Source organism: Protopterus annectens, chromosome 13.part0 (assembly GCF_019279795.1).
Source record: "Protopterus annectens isolate FY-2018-M chromosome 13.part0, PAN1.0, whole genome shotgun sequence".
Taxonomy (NCBI): Eukaryota; Metazoa; Chordata; order Ceratodontiformes; family Protopteridae; genus Protopterus; species Protopterus annectens.
In genome coordinates this window covers 1334934801-1334954674 of record NC_056747.1, presented here as the reverse complement: position 1 = coordinate 1334954674, position 19874 = coordinate 1334934801, and the positions used below count along the sequence as shown (strand labels likewise).

Below are 19874 nucleotides of genomic sequence, written 5' to 3'. Positions count from 1 at the left end.
CTGTAAATGTAATAAACTATGAAAAAAGAGGGATCAATAAGACTAATTGTGATGAAGATCATTCCTTTGTAACAACTGATAGAGAAGATATTAATTAGAAATTGAAAATTCTTCAGAGCTGGTCAGAATAAGATACACCTGTAAATGGAGATTCAATTATTAGAGAAACTGATACATTTGCAGAGAAGATAATGAACATCAAACAGTGTTATATACTTGATAGGAGGAAAACTAGAGGATCTGAGAAAGGCCCAAGAACACCTTAATCTAGTAAATACAGATCTGTGTTTACTCTTGTTGCTATAAATGTTGTTATCCACAAAGAATCTCCGACTGTTAGTAGGGAACCTTCACCCTCTTAGATAGTACAGCTTGTACAGCTGATGGGACATATTTTTCACAAATCACATACAAAAGGGACATCTTTCACGGTCACTGTGAATGAAAATATTTTGGGTAAATAACTACATGAAAAAAACATCCCGTTTAAAAAAAAATGGAAATGCGTAGAGCATCTGAGCCTAATTTTGGGCACACATGTTTAGACAGGATGGTGTACAGTTGTCAAGATCAGGGAAGAAAATTTTTGCAGCAGATATTTCACAATATTCGACAAACACAAGGCAGGATGTTTGTCAGGTCAAAATTTTAACAGTTCACAGATGGCAACATCTGATGCACCCCTGATGGTTGTTAATGGAAAATTTGCTATGTTGCCATAAGATTGATATTGTTATTGTGTATGAAACCTGGTTAAAGAACAATAACTGGAAACCATTTTTGTCAGGATATACATGTTTTTACCGTAGCAGACATTCTAACAAAATTCAGGTAGAATATGATAGGGATTAAAAATTGTTATAAGACCTGTAATTATTATGTGTTCAATGGTAACACCAATACTATTGATTGTATAATTGTGACAAAAAAGACAACCCTGGAACAACAATTGTTGGAGTGTATAGACCACCAATGTCAAGTGCTGATAATCTAGAAAAATTCATACATTTCCTACATGAAACACAGGAGGGAAGAACAGTAGTAGCTGGGAACTTACATTTACCTGAAACAGACTGGAATAATATTGATTCAACAACATTAATAAGGCAATTAGACTGGAATAATATTGATTCAACATCATTAGTAAGGGAATTTTCAATGTATGTTCAAGAACAACAATTGTTTCTGATAGTAAAGAAAAAATTAACAGGGAACAGAGAACATACTAGACATCATTTGAGTTCCTAAATAAATTACTGTTACTTTACCACTGATGATATGCAGTGATCATGGGGTTATAAAGGTTAATTTGTTGCTAGATAATTCTTCCAAACTGAAATCTAAAGAACCACATCTTTGAAAACTGAAATAAACAATCTGGACAGACAAATTATGTGAGACAAGATCAAGAAAAAATGGAAGAAAATTAATAAAAAGATTTTGAGCATAACAGGAAACCATTTTGTAGATACACAAGATGTGGAAGGTGTAAAGACACAGCAAATGATAAACTGTGTGTACATTCAAAAATTTATTCTCATAGACACAGCATTTTATAGATATATTTACAAAATCCTATGCAAAGCAGTTTGGCTCCACAATGGAGGTAAATTGTCCTAATGACATGTAGGTAACTTTAGATACTGAAATCAAATTAGATCATTTTGAAAACCAGCTATGCAAACTAGATCAAAACAAAGCACAGGGAGGTGACAGAACTAGTAATAATGATCTGAGAAACACTTCAGCATAAACTTACAGTACCATTATATCCATTATTTACTACATCTTACAAATATGGGGAGAATCCTCAGGATTCGAGACATGGACTTGTTAAATCTGCCTTTAAGGAAAAGGGGAGAGGGCAAACCTAGAGATATAAAGACCCATAAGTTTACTTCCACATTGTGGAAAAATAATGAAGAATTTTATTTTGGATAAATTACTGTTAGAATTAGAAAGTTTGAGACTTGAACCTATATGTCAACATGCATATGTTGAAAATACGTCTATTACCACTTGTAATATGATGTTCTATAACTTCTTCTTGGGAGGGTGGCCTAATGGTTAAGGTGTTTGCCTTACAAACACAAGGTGCAGGGTTCGAGTTTCACAAGGGATAATTGGCTAGGTTTAAAATGGCTCGGAAGGGCAGTTAGCTTAGTACTAACCTATTAACCTAATAATAGCCATGAATGAAAATTGTGCTGGGATGCAATTTAAATTGATTTAACTTCAGCATTTGATAGCGCCATTTACAAAACACATCAATAAATTAGAACAAGTAGGTATTGATGTACTCTTGATAGGATGGTCAGCTGCATGGCTTACAACTAGGACATGGTAAGTATCATACAGCAAATGGACCAATGAAATTCAAGGTTACAATCAGGGTGTCCCACAGGGCTCAGTCCTAGGCCCATACATGTTTAGACTGTATCTTTCAGATCTTTCTTTTTCATCTGAGGTGCTCTACAGTCTATGCAGACAACATGAAATGGGTAAACGTGTTACAGATAAGGCATGCTATGCCTGCAAAAAAGCTTGACTAAATTGACCATTTTGGCACAGGAGAATAATATGCTGATAAATACATCAAAAACTAAGTATATGAGATTTGGGAGAAATAAATTCAAAGGTGAATATTTAATATAGCACACACTGATTGAAACTGTAGATTAATTTATGGACCTGGGTATATGGGTAGCTCCAGCTTTGAGATTTTTTTAATCATATCAACCAACTGGTTAATGATAGTTATAGAACTATAGGTTGTATAAAATATTTATAAAGTTCATAAAATTAGAAATGATGAAGTCACTGTTACAGTGGACCCAAACTTGAGTATGGAATAACAACATGGAAACACTGAGATATGAATAGCATGAATAAACTGGAAAGAGTACAATGAAAGTATATCAAGGGCATGAATGGATGTGAAAATTTAAGTTATTATGAAAGACTAAAATATGTGAACTTGTAGTGTCTCATACAGATATTTAAGAGTCTTATATAGATATTTAAGAGGAGACCTTACTCAGGTATAAAAGGCATTTACAAACAGTTACTTTTGGGAATGGTTGGGGTTATCAAAAAGTAGCAGAGAATCATCAGACAACCTATGTAGAAGATTCTATAGAAATTAGAAGTGTACTAATTGGTTCTCTGAGAGAGCAGATGATGCATGGTACAGACTACCAAATTACATTAAAGCAAGCACTAGATACATTTTTTAAGAACAGCCTGGACACTTAGTTTTGGTATATTGGCAGGGTAGATGGGCATTATTACCCTTGCTTGAAATATTTGTATGTATGTAAACAAACTATATGTGTACATATACACACACACACACACACACACACACACACATTATGCATATATGACACACGTAATTTTATATATATGTATATGTGTATCAAATCATACACATAAACACACAAAGACATACTCGGAGGCTCTGATCAAAAATCTACCAAAACAGCAGAGGCCACCAAAGCAGACACCCAAACAACCACCACCTCAGAACACAACACCCGCAACACATAGACCTCACAGTCAGAGTGTCAAACAGTCACAGCCCTTAAGGCCAAACACAATGCCAGACACACTAGTCATTGGTGACTCCATAGTCAGACACACTGATGTCCCGCTCACCAGACTGAGTAAGGAGAAGGTCACAGTAAGCTGCCTGTCGGGCTAGAATCCGCCACATAACGCAAGCACTCAGGTCTCTCAACAGCAGGTACAAATATGACTCAGTCATTGTCCACGCTGGTGTAAATGACCTGAGGCATTACCTCCTTGGACTACATGAAAAGAGACATTGAGGAGCTCTCTGATTATGTAGCCCAGGCAGGTATGACCCTGACCTTGAGCAGTATCCTACCTTCACCAAGAATGATGCCACAATACAGAGATAAGATGATCAGCTTTAACAATTGGCTTAAACACTGGTGTCATTCAAAGGGGATCCAGTATCTGTCTGCCTGGGATGACATGCTGGACAAGCCACGCTGCTTCATGAGGGCGGCTTGCACCTGTCACCCTGGGATTCCGGATATTGGCAAAGGCTCTTGCCACCCCATAGTGCCTTTTTAGGCAAGGCTCAAATTCTAAACCTACCACCCTAGAACACAAAAAGGAAAAAACTAAGGGTAATGCTGCTCAATGCCAGAAGTCTAAATCTCAAAATGCACGCACTCGAGGCCCTTCTCAGTATGGAGAACATCGATGTCTGTGCTGTGACAGAAACCTGGTTCAAGGCTCCTGAGAGCACCCCAGCGCTATCAGGTTTTACCTCATATCATGCGTTCCGGCCCCAAAATCCGGACAATACCAAGAAAGAAGGGGGGGTATCCATATTCATCAAGGACACCCACACCTCAAGACTGGTGGCAACGCACGATGCATCGGAGACCATCCAGGTGCAATTAACCATAGGCAAGACTGCTCTGCAAATTGTAGCATGTTACAGGCCACCCTCACAAACTCAGGAAACTCACATGGCCTTCCTGAAAACACTAGAGGATAAATGTATCACCAAACACCATCATACTAGGTGACTTCAATTACCCTAATATAGACTGGGAACACTACTCAAGCCCAAACACCCTAGCCCAAAAGTTCCTGGAATTCATAAACTCAAATGCCATGGAACAACTAGTCACCATCCCCACAAGAGGAGATAAAATACTTGATCTCATCATCACGAACATGGGAGCACAATGTTCAACACGAGTATACCCTCACTGGTGAGATCAGATCACAAACTAATCTCGCTGGAGGTCCTCCTCACACCACCAACTGAAATGAAAAAGATCACAGTAAAGAACTTCTCAAAAGCCGACTTCACACTTCTAAAGACTAGTGTGGTCTCCTTTCAGGCCCCGAGACGGAAAACATTACTCAAGCCGCTGAATCACTTACAAACGCCTACTACCAGCACCTGCAGGACTGCATGGATAAGGCAATCCCAAGCAAAACAAAGACTCTTTGTACCAAAGGCAAGCGTCCAGTCTGGTGGACCCCAGCCATAAACAAACTCTACAACAAAAGGAGGAAGCTACTACAAGATAGAGCAAAATCCTTAAAAGGTAAGACACCCTTGATCACTATAAGTAAAAACTAAGAGCTCTCATAAAATCATCCAAAGCAAATTGAGAGAAAAATAGCTAAAGACTCAAAAGACAATCATAAGGCCTTCTTTAGCTATGTTAGAAACCTAGGAGGAAACTCCCAGATATGCTCAGAACTAGTTCAAAATGATGTGAAGATTACTGATCCTACAGACATTGCCAACATACTGGCTGACAGGTTCAGTGCAAACTTCCCAAAGGAGAGATATCTATACCAAATGAGTGCAGCCCCCAAACATCTCCAGCGCCCAAGTGAGAACTGCTCTCTCCAAAGCAAAAACACAGCATCCATGGGACCCGATGGTGTCCCGGCTGTGTGCTCCACGAACTCAATGAGGAATTAAACCCACAGCTAGGACAGCTGTTTAATCAAGGTCTTACCTCTGGATACATACCCAGGAGTGGCGCACTGCAACTGTGGTCCCACTTCACAAAGGCGGTGCCTCCACAGACCCTGGAAATTACCGCCCATTAGCTTGACAAGCCTTATCTGCAAAGCCATGGAGAGGATCATAATGGACCTCATAAATAAAGACATAGGGAATTTGCAGACTTTGGATCCAACCCAGTTTGGCTTTGTCAAAGGCAGATCATGCCTTTAAACTTGGTTGACTTTTTGAAACAGTCACCAAAGCCATTGATGAGGGAAAGGCAGTCCATACAGCCTACCTCGATCTGGCTAAGGCCTTCGATACAATACCCACTCGGGTATCATTGAAAAACTCATCAGCTTAAATGTTAACCCATACATCACAAGATGGGTTGCAAACTGGCTGGTGACAGAACCCACAGGGTCACAGTTGCTGGCGCCATGTCAGACTCAAAGCCTGTCACAAGTGGTGTCCCACAGGGCTCAGTCCTGGGCCCACTCTTGTTTGGCATCTACTTTTCGAAGTACAAGCAAACACAGGAGGGTTATGGCTGACAAAGTTTGCAGATGACTACAAACTGGCCATAGTAGAAAACACATCTGACACAGATATCCTTCAGAAGGGTCTCACAGAAGCGGATAACTGGGGCTAGAGCCCCGGCCTAAAGTTAAATGCTAAAAAATGCATAGTCATACCCTTCGGGAAAAACAAGGTTACCGCTAGCTACCAAATAGGTGGCAATCCACTGAGCACAGAAGAAGTTATCAGGGACCTGGGGACCCAGGTTGATAGTAGTCTGTCATTCGACACCCATGTAGCTAAAGTAGTTAGGAAGTCCTTCTACATTGCCCACCTTATCATGAAGGGATTCTCATCTAGATCAAGGGAGGTCATAGTCTCCCTTTACTCATCACTCATCAGACCAATGATTGAGTACAATGCCCCATTGCGAATCTGTCTGAGCGGACACTTGCACCAGCTGGAGAGGCCACAAAGTTCCTCACCAAAAGGATAAAGGGTCTCAAAAATCTGTCCTATGCTGCCCGACTGAAAGAACTCCAGCTCTATTCAGTAAACACCGCTGCTCAGAGGTGACCTTTGCCTAACATACAAGGCCATGTCAAACCCAGATTTGATGAATATGCTTCACCTCAAAAATCTAGATCCATCAGAGCCACAAGGCGGAGACTTAAACCTCGACACGGCTATTAATAGGGCGTGCTGGAGGGATAGATTCATCACCCAAAGACTCCTATGCTGTGGAACAAAATCGGTACATGTGAGGCAGAGCACCTTGTTGGCCTTGTTCAAGAGAAATCTTGACCAATGGATGGGAGATCGCAGATATACCCCAGGAATTACCTCAGTGTCACTGCTCGACAGAGGCACAGCAAAATAATGGGTATAGTTCCCCATACTAAAGGGGTGGCGTAAACCACAAAACAATGGGCTAGGCTTATAAATGCCCTCGGGCAGATAGCCTAGTATGAACCTATGAACCTATATATATATATATATATATATATATATATATATATATATATATATATATACATATATACATATATACATATATATATATACATATATACATATATATATATATATACATATATACATATATATATATATACATATATACATATATACATATATATATATATACATATATACATACACACACACACACACACACACACATATATACACACAGACACACACATATATATATATATATATATATATATATATATATATATATATATATATATATATATAGGGTTCATAGATAGGTACTAGGCTATCTGCCCGAAGGCATTTATAAGCCTAGCCAGAGTGCGTCAGCTTTCGCCGCCCCATTGATTAATTAACTGAGCCTCTGTCAAGAACAGCCAATGAAGTGATCCTAGGGTATATTTTTTGTTACCCATCCACTCGTCAAGGTTTCTCTTGAAGAGCGTTAGTGAGGGGCTCTGCCTAATGTAGTTACGAATTTTGTTCCAAAGCATGGGGAGTATCTGTGACTGGAATCTACCCTCTAGCATGTTCTATTTATTGTTGTGGCGAGGTTTAGCTCACTAGAGCGAGTGGCTCACTGTGACTTGGATTTCTTTAGGTGGAGCATGTCCATCAATTCTGAGTTGGACATGGCTTTGTAAGTCAGGCAGAGATCACCTCTGAGTAAGCGATATGCGACAGAGTATAGCCAGAGTTTTTCCAGTCGGGCTGCATAGGACATATAGAAAAAAATAAAAAACAATTACTGAAACCAGTGTACTTAACAGTTTATTGCAATCCAACGTACTTGCAATTCAAGCAACTAAACGTTTCGCCAGATAATCCAAAGGTACTTTTGTGGCCTTTCCAGCTGTTGAAACTGTCTTGTGGAGGTACATCCCAAATGGGGCATTGTACTTTATGATGGGTCTGATGAGTAGAAGGGCACTATAACCTCTTTATTTCTAGATGTGAACCCTTTAGTAATTAGATGGACTACATAGAAAGATTTCCTAACTACTTTGGCAATATTGCCAAAGGAGAGATTACTATCTACCTGGGTCCCCAGATCTCTTATTGCCTCTTCTGTATTAAGGGGAGGCTGCCACCTATGTGGCAATTCATGGGAGTTTTGTTTTTCCCAAACGGGATTACTATGCATTTTTTGGCATTTAGCTTGAGACCATGACTTCGACACCAGGTGTCCGTCTCAGTAAGGCCCTTTTGGAGAATCTCTGTGCCAGCCGGAGAGTCAATTATGGCTCCCAGTTTGCAGTCATCGGCAAACTTGGTTAACCACAGTCCTCTTGTGTTTGTCTGTACTTCTGAGAAGTATATGCCGAACAGTAGGGGTCCCAGGACCGAGCCTTGTGGGACGCCACTTGTGACTGATTTAGAGTCTGACCTGGAGCCCGCTATTCTTACCGTGCAAGTTCTGTCTGTAAGCCAGTTGGCAACCCATCTCATGACGTAGGGGTGTATTTATTTATTTATTTATTTATATTTGTTAACCGGGTTAGTCCAACTGGGATTTTGTCCCATTTTCAGTGGAGACCAGAGGAGAAAATCTCCAGATAGTACAATAAAACATTACAGGAGTAGACAAGCACAGCAAACAATAGAAATAAAAACTAGCATTACAGTAGTAAACAATAGAAAACAACACTAACAACAGTTAAACTACAGCAATTTTTTTTTCAAGAAAATACTATGTAACTGTACTAGTGAGGCAGGGTGTGAGAAGGATCAACTGAGAGTGACCCCAATGTGGGGGGAGGAGAGAACTATGTAGGGTCATAGCAGGGGCAGATTCTGGAGTTGAGTAAATGCGTCTTAAGTTTCTTTTTAAATAGTGGGGTGTGAGAGATTGAGCGTATGTCAAGGGGAAGTTTGTTCCAGGCTTGGGTCACAGAATGTTTGCAGTGTAGCTTGCCTACTGACTTATTTGGGTGGGAAATATCAAGCAATTGTTGATTAGAGGTGCGGAGGGGTCAAGATGGGGTGTAGATAGAGACAAGGAGAGATAAAGATGGACAGTAGGATGGTTTAAAGAGCATAGACTGCAGCATGTGAAATTGGTAGAGATGTAGTAGTTGTGGGAGTTCTAGCCATTGTAGAGACTTTAAAGCAATACAGTGGTATGTGTTGTTTGGGGAGTTAGTGATGAATCTGGCTATTTTGTGGTAGGATTGTTGGAGCTTGTTCAGGGTAGTTTTTTGAATATTTGTGAGAACTGGAGTGGCATAGAGGAGAAGTGCTTGTCCTAGGGTGAGTCTAGCCTTGGAACTGAGATATTTTTTGTTCCGGTATAAGAGACCTAGTTTCTGATTGGTTTTCTTTACGCATTGCTGTATGTGTTGATTGAATTTTAGTTCATCGTCGATGATGACTCCTAGGAGTTTGGTGTAGGTGTCAGGTAGGATAGCTGTGTTATTACAAGACTTAATGACAAAGGAGGATTTATGATGAGTAAGAGAATGGGGCAGAAAGAGTAAGAGTTTTTTTTTTTGTGGGACTGAGGATCAGTAAGTTTTTTGAAAGCCACTGTTCAGTGGAAAGTAGAGCTTTTTGGGTTAGGGAGTGTAGGTCAGAGATGTTGTTGGCTGTAGAAATAATTGTGGAGTCGTCTGCATATTGTATGAGGTGAAAAGATCATTGGTGAAGATGTTGAATAAGAGGGGACCCAAGATGGAACCTTGTGGAACACCAGTAGAGATAGGCAAGAAAGGAGAAGGGGAAGAGCCATTTGACTGATTGTTTGCATCCAGACAGATAGCTAGTGAACCAGCCGAGGGTGGAGGTGGAAAGGTGAAAGTTAGCAAGTTTAAATAGAAGTAATGGATGAGACACTGTATCAAAAGCTTTGGAGAGGTCAAGAAAGAGACAGGAAGTAAGTTTATTGTTGTCCAAAGATTCTGCAATGGTGTGAGTGAAGGAGAGTAGAGCAGTAGTTGCGCTGTGACAGGGGCGAAAGCCATGTTGAGTAGGGGTGAGTAAGTTGCGATTGAGAAGGTGATGGAGAAGGTGAGTGTGGATACATTTTTCTAGTATCTTAGATAGTGGGGACAGAATGGCAATAGGTCGATAGTTGGAAGGGTCAGTGGAGTTACCTCCTTTATGGAGAGGGATAGTGTAGAAAGATTTCCAAAGGGTAGGAACAGTAGATTCTTGCAAAGATCTATTTATTAATATTGTCACTGGGTAGGCGATAAGAGTCAGCTGCGAGTTTGAGGAAGGTAGGAGGTAATCTGTCCATAAAGGGGGAGCAGGGTTTGAGTTTGAGCAGTAGAGATTTGATGTAGGAAATGGGAACAGGCTTAAAGGAAAAAGAAGCAGTGTTGGGGTCAGGTAAAGAGGAAGAGGTAGGTTGAGAGGGTAGGAGATTTTGGATGGAGGAGATAAAATGTGAATTAAGTAGGGTAGCTGTTTCCCCAGGAGTTGTGTTTGGGTAGGGTGAGGGGTTAGAGGGACTACCTGGATAAAGGATGTTGTTGAGTGTTGTCCAAAATTTCTGAGGATTTGAATTATATTTGTTCTGGCCTGAGCTATAGAATGACTTTTTGTCTATTATTGCCTGTTTTTTAGCAAGATTGTGTAGTTGTTTGTATTTGAGAAGAAGAGCTGTTTGTTTAGATTTGATCCAGGCTTTCCAGACACTGTCTCTTTGTTTCATGATGGACTTAGTTTCCTTTGAAAGCCAGGGAGCATGATTGGATTTCACTCTAATCTTCCTGGAGGGAGCTAGGAGTCCAGATTATTCAGGAAAATGCTGTTAAAAGTGTTAACAGAATCATTTAGAGGGAGTTTTCTAAGGATGGACCAGTCCATGTTTTGTAGAATAGAGTTAAACTGTGAAGAATTAAATGTAGATAGCTTTCCAGTCTTTGAAAAGGTGGGGTTTAAGAGTGTGGGAGTTGTATCTTAGGATGGAGGTAGGGAGATGGTCACTAAGGGAGTCTGATAAGGTTGTGGGCTGGTGGTAGTGATGGGGGTGTTGGTAAGAATCCAGTCTATTATGGAGCTGGAGGCTGAGGTTTTGTGGAAGCGAGTGGGGGTAGAAATGAGTTGGTGGAAACCATGACGGTGAATACTATGTAAAAGAGTCAGCAGATAGTTTTGACCAGTCTACATTGACATTGCCGAGGAGGAGTGTTTCATAAGGTATGTTGAGAGTGAACCAGGATAAGATGTTTTCCAGAATGGGTATATTGTTGCCAGGAGGAAGATAGATGGAAGCTATAGCCAGTTTGTTGTGGGGATTCAGATGAATGTTTAGAATGAGAAGTTCAGCAGGGTGCAAGCTGGGAATAGATGTGGGGTAAGGTGAAAGGTTAAGGCTGTTAAGAGTAGAGGATGCCTATATCACCAGCTTTCTATGAAGGTCTGTCAGAGCGGTAGATGATATAGCCAGGAGGGAGAATTTCACTATTAGAGATATGTGGCTTGAGCCATGTTTCAGATAGGGATAGGATGTGAGGGGTTTTGTAAGCAATCCAAGAGTGTAGCTCAGTAGTTTTATTAACCAGGCTTTGAATATTCAATGAATAAAAGGTTAGGTGCTTACATGGAGGTGAGTTATGGGACAGAGGTTGTATGTTTGGTAAGTTATTGGAAGATAATTGTGAGGAGGAGGTAGATGGGGAGAGGGGAGGTGTAGAGGGGCCTGGATTGGGGGGGATGTCCCCGGAGGAGAGTAGGTCTTTAGTGAGAAGAGCAATTGATGTGAAAGGTTGATAGTATTTGGGTGGTTTAGATTTAGTCTTATTAGATTGTTTGAGAACTTGTAATGTGTGTCTTTTATATAGAGTTGAGGTAGAAGTGTTAAATAGGTTTGGAGAGATGGTAAAGGAAGAAGAAGTAGGAAAGCTGTAGAATGAGTGAGAAGTTGGAGAACAGAGAAATGGTTGTGTGAGGTGGCAGTGATAGGAGGTAGAGATAGAGAGTAGAGTGAGTAGTGTTGCAGATATAAGTAGATGCAGAATGAGGAGTAGTTTAGATTGGGTGTGGAGAGAGGAAGTTAGGAAAGGATGTGGGAGTGGTGATAAGCAGGAAGTGGAATTGTAGTGGATGGCTTGGCAGGAAGGGGAGGGATGGTTACGTATAAAGGAAACTGTACTGGGGTGGGTGGGAATGGGGGTAGGGTAAGTGAGCAAAGTGAGCCTGAGAGTAGCGGGGTTGCGCCGACAAGAAAGGACCCAGTTGTTAAAAAAAAAAAAATCAGTGAAAGAGGAGAAAGGGAGAGAAAAGAGAATGTAGGACTCTAGCTATAAGCAGAGGTAGTGAGCCTGAGATTAAGATAGCAGGGGGTTTGAAGCAAAGCACAAGTACAGAAGCTTAAGGAAGAGCAAGGTAGGGCAAGGAATAAGGGGGTTTATGCTCAGGCTGGTGAGTTTTTCTATAATTCCCAAATGGGGAATGGTGTCAAAAGCCTTGGCGAGGTCAAGGTAGGCTGTGTGAACTACCCTCCCCTCAATCTATGGCCTTGGTGACTGTCTCGAAGAAGTCAACCAGGTTTAGTAGGCATGATCTGCCCTTAAAGCTGAACTGGGTCGGGTCAAGTGTTTGGAGGTTCCCAATGTCTTTGTTAATGAGTTCCATTATGATGCGCTCCACAGCCTTGCAGACCAGGCTAGTCAGGCTTATGGGGCAATAGTTACCAGGGTTAGTTGTTGCCCCTCCTTTGTGGAGCGGAATAACCATTGCTGTGTGCCATTCTATGGGCATGTAGCCTGTGGAGAGGCTGAGGTTGAACAGTGTGTTTAGGTTTAGTTCGATCTGTAGTTCGTGCAAGACACGGCCTGGGACACCATCTGGCCCCACTGACGCTGTGCTTTTGGCTTTTGAAAGGGCTGTTTTCACCTGTGCATCTGTGATTTCCGGGACACTACACTTTTCCGGTATTGTTGTGGGCCCTTTTGGGGGTGAGAGGGGGGGTGAAGTTTGCACTGAATCTATCTGCCAGGATGTTGGCAATATCAGTGGGTTCAGTATATTTTGTGCTACTTTACACTAGCTCAGAGCATATCTGCGAGTTGCCACTTAGATTCTTGACATAGCTAAAGAAGGCTTTGTAGTTCTCTTTTGAATCCTTGGCTATTTTTCTTTTGAAGTTAGCCTTGGAGGATTTTATGAGAGACCTTAGTTTCTTACTGATACTGATCAGGGATGTCTTTCCTTCTTGGGATTTGCTTTTTTTCTGAACTAGTTTTCTACTTCTATTATATAGCCTGTTTATGGCAGGGGTCTACCAGACTAGTTTCCTTCTCTTAGGGGAGTGAGTCTTGGTTTTGCTAGGGATGGCATGATCCATGCATCCCTGGAGGTGCTCATAGAGTGCATTTGTCAAGGTTCCTTCATCTTGGACAATTATCCTTTAGCACAGGGGCTGTGAAACTTACCACCTCTGTCTTAAGTCAGGTGAAGATTGCTATAGAAAAGTTTTTCACTGTAGTTTCCTTGGTTGGAGGTGGTGGCGTGGTGTGGATATCCAGAGTGATTAGTTTATGGTCTGATTTAACCAGTGACAGGTTGAAACTCTGGTGTGGAACACCTGTCATCCATGTTGATGATGACCAGGTCCAATATGTTTTAACCTCTGGTAAGGGAGTTTACCAGCTGATCCAGGGCATTTGAGTTGATAAATTCCAGGAAGCGCTGGACCTGGGAGTTTGTACTTGAGTAGTTTTCCCAGTTAACAGTAGGGTAATTGAAATTTCCCAATATCAAGGTGTTTGGTAGGATCTTCATGTTTTCCAGTGTCTCCAAAAGGCGGAGTGGTGGTCCTGGGTCATGGAGGGTGATCTGTAGCAGACGACAATTTGCATTGCAGATTTGCCTGATGTTAGTTGCACATGGATGATCTCGGAGGTATCATGCTGCACCACTAACCTGGAGGTGTAGGTATCCTTGATGAATATGGATACACCCCCTCCTTTTGTGTTTCGGTCCATGTTCTGTGGCCGAAATATGTGGTATGAGTTGTAGCCCAGTAGTGCTGGTGTGCTCTGTGGAGCCTTGAACCAGGTTTCAGTTACTGCACAGATGTCGATGTTCTCCATACTGAGGAGTGCTTCGAGCGTGTGCATTTTGAGATTTAAACTCCTGTCTCTTTTCATGTAGTCCAGGGAGGTATGTCTCAGGTCATTCACACCAACATGAACAAGGACAGAGTCATATTTGTACTTGTTCTGGAGTGACCTGAGTGCTTGTGTTATGTGGCAGATTCTGGCTCCAGACAGGCAGCTAACAGTAACCTTCGCCTTGTCCAGCCTACTGAGTGGGACGTCAGTGTGCCTGACTATAGACTCACCTATTACTAGTGTGTTAGGTATGTTATTTCACCTTAAGGGCTGTGACTGTGCGGCACACTGATTTTGTGTTTTATGTGTTGTCTGGTTTGTGATGGGAGATGCAGGTTTTTTGGGTGTCTGCTTGGGAGGTCTGTGATGCTTTTGCAGGTTTTTATTTAGAGCCTTCAAGTATGATTTTGTGTATTTATGTGTATTTTTTGCCAGTGCTGGTTTAGTATGTCTATGTGAGGCTGGAGGTGTGGTGCAAGTGTTGACCTTCTCCTCATGACTGCCTGTTCCAGTCTTGGGTGGAGAGAGCTTAGCCTCCAATTTAGCTATATAATTGCATCGCTTGCATATGTTAATGTTTTGCGGTAGGAGGAGAGGGTTGTCTGTGTACATGAGGCAGTTGTAACATTGCCTCAGGATACCCAGGTTCACCAGCTGGACTGGAGAGTATACCTGAAATTGCCCTTTGGTCATGCCTGAAGAGTAGGGTGAGCTGCTTAGTCACTTGGTTGGTGAGGGGTGAATAATGAGCCTTGCCCTGCTGGGCAATCAAGTGTCGGGGTATATTAGTGCTTGCTATTCGGTCTGAGCAAGTGCTGGACTGTAAGATGCTTTTTAAGTGCTTAGGTTGAGAGTTAAAGACTACTTTCAAGGGAAAAACTGAGGAGGAGACTTGGTGGAGCCGGGATAAATTTAGCCCTAGCTAATGGGCGCTGCCCGAAGCAAAATGCAAACGGTTTTACAGCAGGGAAATGAAAGACATAGAAATTAGCCCAAAATGGCCTATAAACTACTAACTTCTGGGCTGGAACCACTCCTCCAGGGACAGATGGCTGCTCAAAGCTCCCTCTCTCACAAGTGAACAGAGAAACCTCCCTCTATCCAAGTAAGGTATGGGCAACTCAGAAAATTATAACACATCCCTGAATTCAGCACTAGCCTGAAAACTGTACTATACAAGCTTAGAAAGGTAGGAAACAAGGACATTTTTTTTTGAAAAGATAAGGCAAAAACAGTAAATAATACACTTAAAACAGCTTTAAATGACTACAAACAGTAAAAAATACACTTAAAACAGTTTAGATGACTACAAGCAATCAGAAAAGGCTTTTAAACAAATTACCCAATTAACCAGTAAAAAAATCTCAGAACCGAGCCCTGTTCCTGTAGTCCTCGATCAGACAAGTTAACTGCACACTCCTGCCACTGGGGTGGAGGGAAACCTTCTCCAAAAAAGAAGGACTGGATTAGTGCAGTTATACAAACAAAGCTAGATTCAGCAGGCCTGGATCTAGTTTATGCTACAGCAAACAAGGCGCACCAATTTCAGTAAGAAACAGTTCAAAAATGCAGGCACTATAAGCCTTTAACCAGAAATTCCCAGTAAATGAAAAGGGTAATCATTTCTTATTTAAATGAAAATGATCAATGAATTTAATACAAAAAAATCTAATACTATCTTATTTAGATGAAATGGCTCAAAATAAAATACATAAAATTAACTTTTCTCGCAACTCCAACTCAGACTTTCAGTTGTATGCGTGAATCATATTTTACTTAGATGAAAAGGAGAATCGTTTCTTATTTACATTAAAAGAATGGATGAATATAATGCAGAAAATGTAATGATTTTAGATATATATATATATATATATATATACACACACACACACACACACACACTCACAGATCTACTTCTAAAAAGTATTCTCATGGCAAGTAAACATACAACATCAAAACACATCGCACTAAAACCCACCTAGGTGGTGGTGGGGCTTTGCCCCCCCCCCCACTCCCAATTATATATACCAACTCTGGGATGGCAGTACAGTGGAGAAAGGGCATAATTCCCCACACTGGACAAGTGTTTACTTGCCCTGGGAACACTTACGTAGGTCGGGATTTTTAGTTTCGTGATTCTCATCTCGATATTCTGGTCTTCGGTATTGTGGAATTATAGTATTTAGAACTAGAACCCAGCCACTGGTGATGCACAAGCCAGCGCATTTCTTTGTGCCGGTCCCAAGCCCGGATAAATGGGGAGGGTTGCATCAGGAAGGGCATCCGGCAGAAAATTTTGCCAAATCATACATGCACACAACAGTACAGAAATACATACCGGATAGGTCGAGGCCCGGGTTAACAACGACCGCCACCAGTACTGTTGGCCAACAAGGTGCTGGCGGAAACTGGGCTACTGTTGGCCGAAGGAGGAGAAGAGGGGGAAGGTATGCCCGAAGGCAGGTAAAGGCTAGGACTGTGATAGAGCAAGAAGCAGAGTACAGGAAGACATGGAAACAGTTGATCTGCTGTGGCGACCCCTAACGGCAGCAGCCGAAAGAAGTAGTAGACCCCCCACACACACACACACATATATAATATACCTACACACAAATATATACTGTGTGTGTATGTAATATATAGGTATACTATCTATACATGCACATACATACATTAGACTTTATGCACATACAGAGGGAAGGCTAGCCATCCCGCTGTGTAAACCTTGGCTCTAAATGATTGTCACTGTTGAAGTGACACCCAGACCCCCATGTGCAAAAATAGGAAAAGGGGCTATGGATGGATATGTACATGCACACACTATGTGCTACACACACACACACACACACACAGGCAAATACCTATGCACATGTATAAAGCTAGATAACGAATTCTATGCCTAAACATGAACACGCCATTTAGTGTTTTAAACCATCATCACTAAGATGGGCAGAAATACAACATGGGAATGGAATGAGTCGTTTTTCATAGCATTGCCTAAATTAAACGTTTAATAGCATTACGCATTCTGCAATATACAACGAAAGGACAGCTGTTTCCAATGACTGTCAGGGCATTTGCGTCCTCTGCACATCTAGTGTCATCTATATTACACGGTCTACTACACCAGAGTGTCTCATTCTCTGCCTGCTACTTACGTATATCTCCGCGTCAGACAAGCAGGGCTGCAAATTCCATACAAACAAGGTTTTGTTGTTTTCTGAAGGAATTAAAAACTCAATCACCTCAGCCTGAAGAGCCATATCACTCTATACTAACTTGTCATTACTTGTGATATAGTAAACCGCAATTCTGTCTAACTTAAATTATCAAACATCCCGCCCGTCCTACGATTCAGATAAGCCACGCCTCCTATCATGTTTACCCGCGATAATTCAAGCGTTTCCATTCGTTTTTTGGTGTTCCAAGGTATTAGCTCTACTTCTGGAGCTTTCTGAAGTATTTTAGTACCTGTGTGCTTGTTTTTTAGAAGTCGTTTGTTGTTAATAAGGCATTACGTCAGTAAGCAGCGATAGCCATTACGTACTGTGATGACTCCTAAAGATGTACGCTAGCAAATTCCGCCCGGACAGTCTTTAGATTGATTGGAGTTTTATTAGTTTTATGGGTGGTTTTGCTGTATAACCTCAAAACATTACGAAAAAAGTAGCACGTTTTACAGAGCAGAACACTGTCACATAACTCTCAAGCGTACCTAATTACGAGGAACGTACCTCATTTGGGTCTTAAAAAGTTCATGTTCCCTGAAGTTCCACATTATAAAAATGAACGGTTGAGAGCTATGCACTGTTAGGAAGATGGTATTTCACTTTTGAAGAAAATAATTTAATGTAGAATAAACTGCATCTGAAGGCAATCATCATACTGTAAAGGTTGAATTAAAGTAACTAAGATCAGTAAGGGTTGTAACTTGTGCACATAGGTGTCAGCTGTTCCTTTCTGAGTTTTCCCTTTGTGTTTACAGGATCCCTAACATACACAATTAAAAATAATGGATGACGAAGGGCCAAAATCAGGGACAGTTTTATTCACTCAAAAATTAATAAAATAACAAATTTGTAAATCAACATGTATTTTCAGAAAAATAAGTACAACACTCTAATGTCTGAACTGAGTGTAAGAGTTTTTTTGCTAAGAAATTATTATTCTTCACAAATCTAATTTTCTTATGGGCTGTAGCGGAGTCCAATAAGGCCCATAGCAAGTTAAAGTGGCACTTCTTAACTGCAGGGAGGCTAAACAAAAATTTACTAATTTGGAAGCCTTCCAGATACATGACAGCATTCATATGTGTTGTTAGAGAAACTTTGTTTCACTTTTCTGGTAACATGCAGCTGTCATAATTGTCAAGATCCTCACCTCCCTACATAGATATTTGTATACCCCAAGTAGACTCCAAAGAATTTTGGTTTTGTATTAGAATGTTACATTACCCTACCAGATGGGCAGTAGCAAGGACCGCCCAAACTCCATCCAGCACTCTGTGCATAACGTTTACTTTTAGAATTGCTTTAAATAAACATTAGAAGACCATTGTCAGAAAAATGAGTATGCTAAATATTGTAATTATTTCAATACAAAGCTAAATGAACACAATATGCTGTATTTTTAAAAAAGTATTACACTATTGCGAACACAGAATATGCTGCATTTATAAAAAGTATTACACTATTAGACTGAGACTTACAATTCTTTAAAGGGAAGAGGTACGAACACATAATATGCTGCATATATAAAAACTATTACAGACTTAAAATTACAATTCTGTAAAGGTGCGGGGTGCAGGTAGCGACCTTTCTGGGAGGTCTTTTTTATTGCATTTATTGAATTTATGTATTGTCCCACTGCCACAGAATACTGCTTGTTGCTTTATCTCCAGAAATATAAGCAATTGCTGCTCAAAATTATAGTAAAGAAAGGTGGGGGGTGTAGGGGATATGGTTCAAGTTTTGGCGTTTCTTGAAGTAGAGCACAGTTGCAGTTACTTTTCATCCTCCACAGAAGTGTGTTTTGCTTCAAGTGATTTGTGTTTGCACCTACAAAGGTTACCTCATGGTCTGGTGGTAACATATGGCTTTTGGACTGGGCACTGCAACACTGTGGGCTGCAAAATGAAAACTTGGGGATACTGTACACATTCTGACCTGCTTCTTACCCTAGAATACAGTATGTGGTTAAATACAAGGTGACAAACTAGTCAGACACCCAAGTCTTGCTGTGCTTTTGACGATGCACTTATAAATGTAGAAAATATGGATAACTTTATTTAATCTCTGTTTTAGATATTATATAATAAAAGCTGAGGTGATAATAAAAGCAGTGCCATCGTTGGTCAAGTCTGACTATAAGCTAATCACCCTTAATATTCACATCCCACCCCACCCCCAGTAAGGAAACCTCCATAAAAAACTTCTCCAAAGCCAGCTTCATGCCACTCAAGTCAGAAGTGACAAACTTCATGACACCCATGCAGAATGGAACTGAAAGTTCGACTGCTAAATCCTACACTAAGGCACTGTACGAGCACATCCACTCATGTATGAATCATGCCATCCCATACAGAACCAAGATGCTCTCCTCCAAAAAAGGAAGCCAATCTGGTGGTCCCCTGCCATAAACAAACTTTACGACAAAAGGAAGAAACTGTTGCAGAAAACAGGAAAATCCCAGGATGCAAAAAAGTCCCTTAGCAGCCTCAGTAAGAAGCTGAGATCCCTCATAAAATCCTCCAAAGCTAGTTATGAAAATAAAATTGCCAAAGATCCCAA

General features: G+C 40.9%; 1 protein-coding gene across 1 annotated transcript in view; it reads right to left on the bottom strand.

Moving 5' to 3' along the window:
- The window catches only part of RDM1 (RAD52 motif containing 1), a 502099-nt gene extending 484539 nt beyond the window's left edge, over positions 1-17560 (bottom strand). The window contains exon 1 of the mRNA XM_044055362.1: positions 17244-17560. Coding sequence (XP_043911297.1) covers positions 17244-17348 — 105 coding nt within the window. The 5' untranslated portion in view covers positions 17349-17560. The remainder of the gene's footprint in view (positions 1-17243) is intronic.
- Positions 17561-19874: the final 2314 nt, after the last annotated feature.